This window comes from Epinephelus fuscoguttatus, linkage group LG19 (assembly GCF_011397635.1).
Source record: "Epinephelus fuscoguttatus linkage group LG19, E.fuscoguttatus.final_Chr_v1".
Classification (NCBI taxonomy): domain Eukaryota; kingdom Metazoa; phylum Chordata; class Actinopteri; order Perciformes; family Serranidae; genus Epinephelus; species Epinephelus fuscoguttatus.
This window is the reverse complement of record NC_064770.1, coordinates 1,651,665-1,664,646: the sequence shown is the minus strand read 5'-3', so window position 1 is coordinate 1,664,646 and position 12,982 is coordinate 1,651,665. Positions and strand designations below refer to the sequence as shown.

The 12,982-nt window shown below is 40.5% G+C and overlaps 1 protein-coding gene across 5 annotated transcripts in view; it reads left to right on the top strand.

The window, feature by feature from the left end:
• The first annotated feature begins 3,795 nt into the window (after positions 1-3,795).
• Positions 3,796-12,982, top strand: part of si:dkey-283b1.7 (von Willebrand factor C domain-containing protein 2-like) — a 32,798-nt gene continuing 23,611 nt past the window's right edge. For 4 of the 5 annotated variants that reach the window (XR_007447800.1, XM_049560326.1, XM_049560325.1 and 1 more), the window contains exons 1-2: positions 3,796-4,281; positions 6,544-6,673. Coding sequence is in view for 4 of the 5 variants with exons in the window: in XM_049560326.1 (XP_049416283.1) it covers positions 3,850-4,281; positions 6,544-6,673 (562 nt within the window). In the remaining variant the exon portion in view is untranslated. The remainder of the gene's footprint in view (positions 4,282-6,543; positions 6,674-12,982) is intronic. The other variant, XM_049560327.1, reaches the window with a different exon arrangement.

Sequence of the window (12,982 nt, the reverse complement as noted above, 5' to 3'; positions counted from 1 at the left end):
TCGGATCATTATCTGATTACTTTTGATTTCTTTTACTCGATTACACGCCACTCAGCAACAGTTACTATACTAGATGTTTATCAGATAGTGCTGTCGCAAAACTTAAGGAAAAGATTACTTTGTTAAATTCAATACCAATACCTTCAGTAACAGAGGTTTCCGTGCCGACTTTAACCTCTCGAATTGATCATTTTGTTGATAGCACCGTAGGCTCGCTCACGCTACGAACAACGCTCGACTCTGTAGCTCCTCTTAAAAAGAAGTTAAAAAAGCAAAGAAAGTTCGCTCCTTGGTATAACTCTCAAACCCGTAAGTTAAAACAAATATCGCGAAAATTTGAAAGGAATTGGCGATTAACCAAACTGGAAGAATCTCGTTTAATCTGGACAGACAGTCTCAAAACTTATAAGAGGGGCCTCCGCAATGCCAGAGCAAACTATTACTCAGCTCTAATAGAAGACAATAAGAACAACCCCAGGTTTCTTTTCAGCACTGTAGCCAGGCTGACTGAGAGTCAGAGCTCTATTGAGCCTTGTATTCCCTTAGCCCTTAGCAGTAATGATTTTATGAGCTTTTTTAATGACAAAATTCTAACTATTAGAGGCAAAATTCATGACCTCCTGCCCTCAGATAGTACCTATCTAACCTCAAACACAGCTGTAAAATCTAATATATATTTAGATTGCTTCTACCCAATTTCTCTTCAAGAATTGACTGCAGTGATTTCTTCATCCAAATCATCAACGTGTCTCTTAGACCCCATCCCAACTAGGCTACTTAAGGAGGTCTTACCTATAGTTAACACTCATATATTAGATATGATCAATATATCCTTATTAACAGGCTATGTACCACAGTCTTTTAAGGTAGCTGTAATTAAACCTCTACTAAAAAAGCCCACCCTGGATCCAGAGGTGTTAGCCAACTATAGACCAATATCTAATCTTCCCTTTATGTCAAAGATCCTTGAGAAAGTAGTCGCAGACCAGCTGTGTGATTTTCTCCAGGATAATAATCTATTTGAGGAATTTCAGTCAGGATTTAGAGTGCATCATAGCACTGAGACAGCTCTAGTTAAAATTACAAATGACCTTCTGATTGCTTCAGACAAAGGACTCGTCTCTGTACTTGTTTTATTAGATCTTAGTGCGGCGTTTGACACAATTGACCATCAAATTCTGCTGCAGAGACTGGATCACTTAATTGGCTTAAAAGGTTCAGCACTAAGCTGGTTTAAATCTTATTTATCTGATCGTTTTCAATTTGTTGACGTTCGCAATGAACCATCCTTACGTACTAAAGTTTGTTTTGGAGTTCCATGAGTTCTGTGCTCGGACCAATCCTGTTTACTCTATATATGCTTCCGTTAGGTAACATCATTAGAAATCACTCTATAAATTTCCATTGTTATGCGGATGATACTCAGTTGTATTTATCAATGAAGCCAGAAGAAAGCAATCAATTAACTAAACTCCATAATTGCCTTAAAGACATAAAAACTTGGATGAGCACCAATTTCCTGATGTTAAATTCAGACAAAACTGAAGTTATTGTTCTTGGCCCCAAACAACTCAGAGACTCTTTATCTGATGACATAGTTTCTCTAGATGGCATTGCTCTGGCCCCTGCCACTACCGTAGAAACCTCGGAGTAACATTTGATCAAGATTTGTCTTTTAATTCTCATTTAAAGCAAACCTCACGGACTGCATTTTTTCATCTGCGTAATATTGCGAAAATTAGGCCTATCCTGACCCGGAAAGATGCAGAAAAATTGGTCCACGCTTTTGTTACCTCAAGGCTGGATTATTGTAACTCTCTATTATCAGGTAGCTCTAGTAAGTCCTTAAAAACTCTCCAGCTAATTCAGAATGCAGCAGCACGTGTACTAACAGGAACTAAGAAACGCGATCATATCTCTCCTGTTTTAGCTTCTCTGCACTGGCTCCTGTAAAATCCAGAATTGAATTTAAAATCCTACTGTTAACTTATAAAGCTCTAAATGGTCAAGCTCCATCATATCTTAGAGAGCTCATAGTGCCATATTATCCCACCAGAACACTGCGCTCTGAGAACGCAGGGTTACTCGTGGTCCCTAAAGTCTCCAAAAGTAGATCAGGAGCCAGAGCCTTTAGCTATCAGGCTCCTCTCCTGTGGAATCATCTTCCTGTTACGGTCCGGGAGGCAGACACCGTCTCCACATTTAAGACTAGACTTAAGACTTTCCTCTTTGATAAAGCTTATAGTTAGGGCTGGCTCAGGCTTGTCCTGTACCAGCCCTTAGTTAGGCTGACTTAGGCCTAGTCTGCCGGAGGACCCCTCTATAATACACCGGGCCCCTTCTCTCCTTCTCTCTCTCTCTCTCTCTCTAATACTATTACTGCATCAATCAAACCCGGACATACAGACTGTCAATAAATCGGCTTCTTCTCCGGAGCCTTTGTGCTCCACTGTCTCTCAGATTAACTCATATCACAGCGGTGCCTGGACAGCGTGGCGTGTGTGGTTGTGCTGCTGCCGTGGTCCCGCCAGATGCCTCCTGCTGCTGCTGCCATCATTAGTCATTAGTCATACTTCTTCTGTTATTATACACATATGATTATTGTCACACATGTATACTGCCAGGTATTAATACATACTTTCAACATATTGTACCGCAGTAACCAGAACTATAACTATAATATTATTACTTCCATTAATGTTGTTGTAAGATACTGTCATTACCTGCATATCTCTCTCTCTCTCTCTCTCTCTCCCTCTCTCTCTCTCTCTCTCTCTCTCTCTCCCTGTGTCATATGGATTACTGTTAATTTATCATGTTGATCTGTTCTGTACGACATCTATTGCACGTCTGTCCGTCCTGGAAGAGGGATCCCTCCTCAGTTGCTCTTCCTGAGGTTTCTACCGTTTTTTTTCCCCCGTTAAAGGGGTTTTTTGGGGAGTTTTTCCTTATCCGCTGTGAGGGTCTTAAGGACAGAGGGATGTCGTATGCTGTAAAGCCCTGTGAGGCAAATTGTGATTTGTGATATTGGGCTTTATAAATAAAATTGATTGAATTGATTGATTAAAATAATAAGTTTACCTTGTTTTGTGCATGACGAATTCTGAACAGCGCCTCAGAAGAGAGTTAATCTCTTTTTTAATCAGACCACACATAATCTGAGGGGACCCCTCCATTATTGACCCCATCAAACAAAATGGGGGCGCTAGAGAGCTAATTTCTTATCTAGGCCTAACCCCCATATCGATTTTTACTAAACTCGGGGGGGGGGGGGTTGCCTGAGGGCTGGATTCCAACTCCCACCGCTGCAACAAGGGCTAGCTGCACCTTTCCCATGTGAACTACCGCGCCCCACTTTTAAGTCAATACAACATAAACACTTTAACTATCTGCCTTTCATCGTGCTACCTCAACTACTAATGTACAGTTTTAGCCCACTAACTATCCCACTATTGGCAATGGAACTGTACTTTCAGTAAAGCAATCGTACTATCAAATTCACAAAAACTCTGTCTGAATACATTGCTCTTCTTAATGGATTCAGTTGACTATTAAATCTGCAATTTCCTATGACCTGTATCCCAAACATGCACCATGTGAAACTGTACATGGGCAACTGTGCACTCAGTGGGTATGGACTAGTTTCCTTTCCTTAGCCAAAGACATGACAGTAATATAATTAAGGCAGTAACCCCCCCCCCCCCCCCTTGGGCGACGCCGCGTGTATAAATGAATTCCTGGGCTGCATTTCAGTGACAGTCCGGACTGTTGCGCATGTACCGGCGTCACCGGCGCCCCTGACGATGGAAGAAGCACACTAAGGCGCAGCAGCGCAACACACACACACAGATGGTCAGTGTCGGTGTTGGTGCAGGTAACCTGTTCACCATGAGCCACCGGTACCGTGCGCGCTGCCTCTCCATCGCCCTGCTGCTGTTTCTGCTCCCAGCTCACGGTCCGAGATGCACAGCGGAGCTCGCGGTGGCGGCGGAATACTCCTCCAAAACCGACTTGGACTACGAGTTTGGGGACTACCGGGGAAAGTGGTGCATCGACGACCACGGATTTGTTTACGGAATCGGAGAGGTTTATTACCCGAGCCCCACGGCGTGTCCGTGCACGTGCACCGTGGACGGTCCAGTGTGCGTCCGACCCAAGTGTCCACGCATCCACCCCCGGTGCACGCGGATCAGATACAGGGCATGTTGTCCGGTGTGCGAGGCTGTGGCCAGGGTCTGTGTCTACGGGGGCAAAACGTACCGGCTCCTGGAGGAGTTCAGGGTAAGACATATCCAAACTTCTATACCTCTCCTTCCTCTCTCCCTCCTCCCTTGTCCCAGTCACAGTTCGCACAGCTCCAGCTATTTAATGCCACAGCTTGTCAGTGATAGTGCGTTATTTAAGATTTATACACATCACATCATGAATTAGTGCTTTTTTACATGTAGTTCCTTGTTCCTGTTTTTTGTTTTACTTTTTTGTATGCATGAGATTATCAAGGGTGGAAAAAGTACCCTACTTTGATATTAGTAACAGCAGCAGCAGTAACTCTAAATTCTACAAGATGTCAGTCAGCCAACCCCTAGTTTGGGGAAACAGGTTGGAGTCTGACACGGAAGCTAAATAATGTACTGCTGTGGACGAGGGCCCCCCCAAATTAAGGCATTTTAGCCACAAAACAAACAAACAAACAAACAAACAAAAAATCCCACTTAAAAAAAATCACTATCACTTTAAGTGTAAAATGTTGAGTATTTTCACTGCTTTACCCTTCTGTCAAACAGCCTGTTCCGATGGAGAAGCTGTTAATAGCTTCAGCACCCCATCTATGCTCATATTGAATCCACCAGGCTCCATTGGGTTCATCAGTGGTTTATCACTATTTTCTTAACGGAGTCTGGGTTTGAAGAGAGCTGTATAACAGCTTCATTTTCCTGATGTAAATTACTATCTGACACAAGGGTAAAAGAGTGAAAATACTAATATATAATATAATGTAGCCTACATTTAAACTGATATTGATTGATTTAGATGGGACTTTTTTTTTTAGGTTGCTGAAATACGGTTTGTTGCTGACCCCTCCACAGCAGTAGATTGCTTGGCATTAATGTAGGTCTCTAACCTGCTTATCAAAACTGGGGGTGTGTTGACTGACATCTACTGTATGTAATATACTGACTATGGAAGTACCTCATACAACCACACTTGAAAAAATCTGAGCTATCCCTGTGGAGTATCAAAAGTAAAGGTACTCATTATGCAAAATGGCTCCATTGAAAGTGTTACATTAATCAGACCCCTCTATTTATTATTGGATTTTTTTCTTGATTCATGTCAGAATCTTAATGTTGTCAAGGTAAAGCAATATTTTTACAACTGTGTAGTTGGGTAGTTTCATCTAGTGATATTTTATTGACAAATCACGTGATTGATGTTGCCTATAAAATCTTGAACTGAAAAGTAAATATTATTACTACAGCTGTGAGATGAATGTGGAGTGAAAGTGTCAAGCAGCATAAAATGTAGATACTCGAATAAAGTACAAGTACCTCAAAATTGTAGTTTGTCACGTTCCACCCCTGGATATATTATTGACAAGTAAATTTATAGGCGTTATAAGTGATATTCTGTCACATGAATATGAGATTATCAATATATTTACATAGGGTTGGGAAAATACTATATGTGCATATTTTCACTGCTGGTTTAACCCAAGGGCTTCCCCCTTTCCTACTCTGTGCATTGTGTATTTTTGGTATGGTGCACAAAGCAGACCACACATGCAGTTTCATTATATTTTGCCCATAAATCAGCCACAGGGCTCCATACCCATAATAAGTTTGTGGTGTTATTTTATTGTAACAGTTTTGTGCCATATATGCAATATATCTACTACAATAAGAAATTAGAAATTGACACAGGAGCTCCCCATGAGATACTGCCGTGGGATTAGATAATAATACATATCTTGCGAAGTATATCACATGTGAAATGATTAATTGAAGATGTATTGTGAAATTTTTCCACTTTGAATAAATTCACCCATGCCTGTTTTATAAGGGTGGGGTCTGAGGATGGTTGTCTTCTTTGTCTGGATAATCTAACCCTGAGAGTATGACAATCACAGAATGTGCTGCCTGCCACATGTGAAGGAGAGAATTTGTGTGTGAGTTTATAAGCCAAGTCTAGTAGCTGCTCTGCCTTCAATACTAAATCTGGGCTGTCTTATTGATGCTGTTGCATCTTTACATCAGCAAACAGTTTCAATGCAGCCATGTGCTCAATGGGGATTGAGGAAGGATAGCTACTGACTGTATTTTATATAACTGATGGTGTATTAGACAGTGCATCCAGTCAGTCTAATAACTTGAGAGACAGATCAGCTGTCTTTGTGTGTTTGCTTGACACTGACTGACATAAAGGTGAGATGGAGCTTACCAGTCATCTTGGCCTGCTCTCATTTGTTTGTTGTATTACACCAAATGGTCACAATTGATGTGAAAACTTGAAGTCAATGACATTAAAATTGTTGATGTGTTCCAGCTGTCAAGGTGTGAGCGATGTCGCTGCGAGGCCAATAGAGAGGTGTACTGCAGCATTTCGGACTGCCCTGCCCCTCACTGCGTCAACCCCACCTATGAACCCAACCACTGCTGCCCCATCTGTAAGACTGGTAGGACTTGGTCAGGGCTGGGTTTCCACCAAGTGCTTTCTCTTTGTCAGTTCAGCATTTCAGGCTGTTCTCACAAACTGTTCCTTCGCTTTCCTTTGAAAAGTAATGGACCCAAATCCCACATAATTTGAAAGGCGATCACATGACCAATGTGCTGACGGCAGTAAGCAAGGAAACAGTCCAGAGCAGTCTTGTAAGTAGGCAGGTTGTGGTGGTGGATTGGTCACAAAACACAGGACTTTTCCCTGGAGATGTGTGTTTGGAACCACATGAATTTTGAGTCATTTTAAGGTACATGCTTCTTTTCCTGAACCTAACCACAGTAACTTTCATTGCCTAAACCTAATCCCCATAACTTTACATTAATTACGTATCTTTACATCAAGGACGTAACATCCATTCGTGGGGCGCTAATTCATAGTGTATCATACTAACCATTTTATGAAGATATGTTAAACACTTTGGTCCATGAGTACACACACATTTGCTGTGGATATTCATGATCCACAGAGGACAACCAATGTGTTGGTCACCCGTAGATCTTTTCTCCTGCGCCACTCAAAGCCACAGTTTACACTGGCACACATTCGTCCACATGTTTGGAATTACTCAACTCTTTAACTATTTACAGCTAATAATGAAAGAACCTCTAACTACACAGGAAAAAGCAAGAGGGTAAAAGCTAGCTGGTGAGATCAGCAGGGGCCTCATACTGGGGGAAAAGTGGGACTGATTATCCAGGGCCCCAGTGCAAGGGGCCCCTCAAAAAGCCTAAAGTGAAGTTTGGTTTTGTTTGCAATATTTAATTCTAAGTAATTAGTGCCATAACTTAATTAAAATTGACTGAATAAATTGGTTGAAAGACTAAACCTTTTATAAAATAGTGGAAGCTCTCTGAGACCCCTCTCACCCCTTAATGGTGCAAAATGGTTAAATCCACCCCTACACTAGAATTTGTCTTTAAACGCAGCTAGAGCTAAGTGAGTGACTGCTTGTGCTGCTGGAGCACAAACAATGGAAAAGAGGTTCCAAAAAAGAAAGGAAAGAAAGAAAGTAAGAAAGAAGACAGAAAGAAAGAAAGAAAGAAAACAAACTAAACCTAAAAAAAAGTTGAAAAGTTGCTTGAGGAATTTTGTGGGCCCACAGAGTCTGTTTATGGAGATCAGAATCGGAATCAACCTCAATAGTATGTCGTACACATGCATAGAATCTGACTCTGGTTTTGTGCTCCCAGTGTACATACACAGAAATAAACACACAGTTTAAACAAGGACAACAAAGCTGAACAAAGGTGAACATAAGCTTTGATCACTCTCATTTTTTTTTTATTGTGCCAAAAAGACACAAACTGGGGCATGAAAAAAATCAGGAAGCAGGAAATTAAGTGTTTGACGCTTAAAATTTGTGTGTATATGCATTTCCCTAAGCTGAAACAAAACCTATACCCTTGGATCTGTGTGTGTGTGTGTGTGTGTGTGTGTGTGTGTGTAGTCAATGACCCCTGGTATAAATTCATGTATTGTATTACATCAGACTTTCAATCTAGAGCCCATGGCTTTAAAATAGGGGTGTAACGGTACACAAAAATCACGGTTCGGTATGTACCTCGGTACACAAGTCACGGTTCGTTTTTTTTTCGGTACAGTAATGAAAAAGAATAGACAACTACTAAATATTTACTTATTGGTAACCTTATTAAAACATAGCACCACAGCAGTTAACTCTTTACACAGTTTTTGAATGAAACAAATATATATAAAATCCTGCTTTTTCACATTGTTTGAATGAAAATAGAAATATAAAAGTTAAAAATAAAATCCTGCTGTTTTTTTAACACATTTTTTGAATGAAAAATATAAATATAAATTTCTGCTGAAACAGTTTTACTCAGTTAAAATAAAAAGTATAGTGCAGCTGGTCAGCTTTAAAGCCTGCTCAGATTCAGTTTTACTAGGGTCCTACTTAGCTTTCCCACTTTGTTAAAGTGCAGTAAACAAAACATGCTTATATCTAAAGTGCAGCTTAAACAATTTTACTCAGCTCCAATGGCATTGGTTATTTCTTTAGTGCGATGGTCAGGGAAGCGCTCTTTCTTTTTAAATGATGACGATATTGTAGTTTGCACCAGATTGCTTTTTCTAGTCGTGCCGGTTAACGTTCAAACTCGGGTGGTGTCGCTTTAGATGCGTTAGCATGTTAGACGTGTTTCCACGTACATACCCGACCGCTGTTCTGCAGTGTCAGCACACTGCTTTTGTCTTGTCAACTTGTTTATTTCCATCTTCGTATTTTACCCTGAAACCAAAGTGTTCCTAAACGGAAGACTTAAGGTTTGCGGGTGGGTGTTCAGGTTCGTCAGGCTCACTTGCCACGTTGTCAAAATGTGAGAATGCGCTGCACAAAGTGAAAGCGGAGATTTCCGGTCGGACTCGGTCCGTCACGCAATTATGTCCATTGGGGAACTAGATATTTTAAATTGTTCGACTCGCAAAAACTGAATTAAAATAAAATAAAATAATATCCTGCGCCCAATAATTCGGTACAGGGTCTTGCAGAACCGAAAGTCGCGTACCGAATGGTTCGACACAAATACATGTACCGTTACGGCCCTACTTTAAAATTGTAGTTTGTACTATTTTCCACCAGATTGAGCCCTTTTCTCATGTTTGCCCCATGAGGCAAATACATGCAGTTTTCCTGTTATCCACTAGGGGCATTGCTGCTGTATTATGGAGCACTACAGGCCAGTGTAGCAGATGGATGCACCTAAATTAATACATATCTGTTGATATTGATGTTGGAGATTGATGTATTTGTTTGTGTGTATCTGCTTGTAGCTAGAGAGAGAGAAATTATGTTGTACTTCAGGTCACAATTCCCTGCTCCCTGTCTCTCTCTCACACATACTTCACCCACCCAACCACTCACACACACATGCACGTGCACTTCAAATTTGATAGATCATATCATGCCTCCAAGATGCAATTCATTTTTGTTTATGAGTTACAGTATAGGCTATTGGCTTTGAGCATGTGAGTGTGTGTATGGGTGCATTTTTGTAGGGGTGTGGTAAACATGCAAAAGTATATATGATTGCATGACCATATGAGCTGAGAGCATGTGGTTCTAATGGCATTTTTCTTTCCTTTGCTCTAAAAGTGATCTATTGTGCTTTATTTCCAGTGCAAAAGGCTTTTAGAAGGTAAAAACTCTGAAGAGTAATAATAATTAGACGGTAAAAACTTTGAAGGGTAACAACAATTAGAAGTTAATAATAGTAATAAAAAAGCAATAATCAACATTTTACTTGGACTATAAGTTAACAAGTGAGATTTGTTAGTCTAATGCCGGGTTCAGACTGCAGAAAAGTTTTGTCTGTCCCAACAGTCACTATGTACGAACGTAAAAAGTGCCACCAGATTGCAGGAGCTACATTTCAAGCACCGTCACTGAATCCTTCACAACAAGTTCCTGCAAATATTTCACAATAAAAGCCTATTTAGAAAATGAAGGTATTCTATCAACTGAAATTATTAGGGGCTTTAAATTTTAAATAGATACAGGTTGAGTTTGAAATGACGGTGCAATGCTTTAATGGGGCAAATGGGGGCTGGTTAAAAGTAAAAATAGAAAAATACAGAGGGAATGAGAAATAAAGGCCTGTTTCTGATGTAGTCTGTTTCAAATGAAGCTGGTACCCTCTGCAATCGCGGTGAGCAAAGGCCCTGCCACTATCTGTGAATTTTATTATTTTATATCCCTCTGTATTATGAAGAAATAACATTTTTTGCTAGCCTGATGCTGATGGCAGTACTCACCGGGTCGCTAAAGTGCCTCTGCTATTTCACGTCATCATTTTTTCCGTCATGGTAACATCCTTAGAGAAAATATCTAAAAGGCGGGGGTGTCGCTGCCATACAGTTGTTGACGGCAGCAGATCACTCTGTATTATTTTGTTGGTCAAAGTGACGGCTGTGATGGCAGAAGTCGTGGTAGACAAAAAGAAAATCAAACATGCTAGACGTTCTTTTGGGATGTCGTGAGGTGTCCCAGATGTTGCGTGGGTTGCTGTCTACTATGACACACACAAGATAAAACCATGGATTACCGCACATGATAATCATTTGCCGTCATAAACCAAGCCGACACTGTACGATAGCCCTGTTGGACTATGATATTGTGTTGTCTGAACCTGGCATAATACAGCACAAAAACAAAAATTCATCATAATCAGGCAAATCAATTTTGTTTATGAATCATGGGCTCCAACTATTAGATATTCTTATTTTACCTTCCATACAGTGTATGACTAGGTTGAAATCCAATTTCCCAGTCACAGCCTCTGAACTGGCAACAGTTTCATCTATGTGCAAAACTCATCCACTCCCCTTTGTGCTACAGGCAGCTCACAGCAGAAGCATTGCCACATGTGCTGTCATAACCCATCCTGCTGACTCTAACACACACACACACACACACACACACACACACACTGAAGCTCATGTCCTCTGCATGTGTTCTATACATCATTAGAAGGCTGGTATTGTAGCAGTGTTCACCCTGTAGCTCTCAGAAGCAGCAGCAGTTACGTCACCTCACACATCCTGAAGCTTACAGAGCCATCACTGTTATGTCATACATGCTTTCACTGCCGCTGGCATTAAAGTCCCTCCCTACTGGTGGATTTTGTGCATGTCAGACAGGAGTAGCAGTAGGTAGGGATAATAATAATTCTCGTATTATGTGTTGCTTTTTGTAGAATGAAATGGAAGGCCAAAGCAGCTAAACAATGAAAAGTATTATTTCACTGATTTTTTCATGAGCACCTGAACGAAGGACACATAAACATGTTTTCTGTTTTCCAGTTACCTTGCTGCCTTATGGCAGTTGTAGCTAAGTTGTAGTTTCTATTTTTACTGCCTCCCTGCTGGACAGGCAGTGGGACAGATGGTTTGGTTTGTTGCATCACTGTTTTGTTTTTGTTTTTTTCCCCGCTGCTAAATTCCCTCACGTCAGCTGTGTTTTATCAAACGTGGTTGGATCTGGCATCAGATGAACTGTACTTCCTGTCCTCCTGCTGACTGGTGTCGGTAATTGTTTCGCAGGTAGCTGCCAAATAAAGGAACCCCCATCTGTGATTGGGGGATGCAAATGACAACAAAGGCAGGCTGTTTACATTTTTGCTTACATGGTATTCAGTATGTCCAGCCCAAACAACATATAACTATGTGCCTGATACTATGTTATATACACACACAGGAAAAGACATAGCTTCTATGGGAAGGATTTTTTTCAGGGACAGTTGGATTTGACCTTGTGTAAGCTTCTGTAGCTTTTAAATGAATGAATGAATGAATGAATGACTTTATTTCAACCAAAATATAAAATAAAAAAAAAAACAAACAAGACAAAGATAACAGTGTCCAAACAGGAGTTTAGTTTAGTTTATTAAGGATCCCATTAGCTGGTACCGTGGTAACTAGTCTTCCTGTGGTCCACAAAAAATACAAAACAATCAGTCAAATCATATCATCAACAAAAGAACACATTCATTTTATGTTAAAAATACAATTATAATATACCTAATGATAAAACTTAATTAAAACATGCAACATTTAATAATTTTCATAAATCTAACAATTCATTTTCTCTGAAAACAACACTGAACACCAGTGCTTAATTTGTAAAAGTAGAAGTAGGGGAACACTTTTGGCCTCTGAGAGAGTAGTGTTCCCCCACTCCCAAAAGTTGGGGAACACTTTGGGCCTCTGAGAGATATATTTCTCTCCTGCTTGTGATGTTTTGATGGTATGATGTGTGTTCTCTCTGTTGCTCCTAATTGATCTGTTTGCTCACCCCAATCAGGTGAAGAGATTCCACCTGGCCACGCTGATCATGTGACTGTTTACTAGTGTTAAGAGGTTGTCTGAAGGAGAGTCTCTTTATTTGTCTTGATGAAGGCCCACACAGCCGAAACATGTCGACATTTTTAATCAGAACAAAGCCATGACTTATTAAAGGCTTTTTATTTTTCTACTCCCTGAGTGCCGAGATTTCAGTTTCTTTTTAAATACCTGTTTACTTTCTGTACAACAGAGATGATGAGGCAGATTATTCCCGAGAGTTATTGCTCTATAAATAAAAGATTGTGATAAAGCATTTTGTTCTTGGGTGAGGCAGTACCAGCTGACCGTTGCTGGACCCTCTAGTGCTATGATCATGCACAGTATTTCAAAAAACAATTTGTTCAAATATAAAATCAGGTGTTCTACTGATCAAGACTGATTTAAACAATACAGCTGTGTTTAC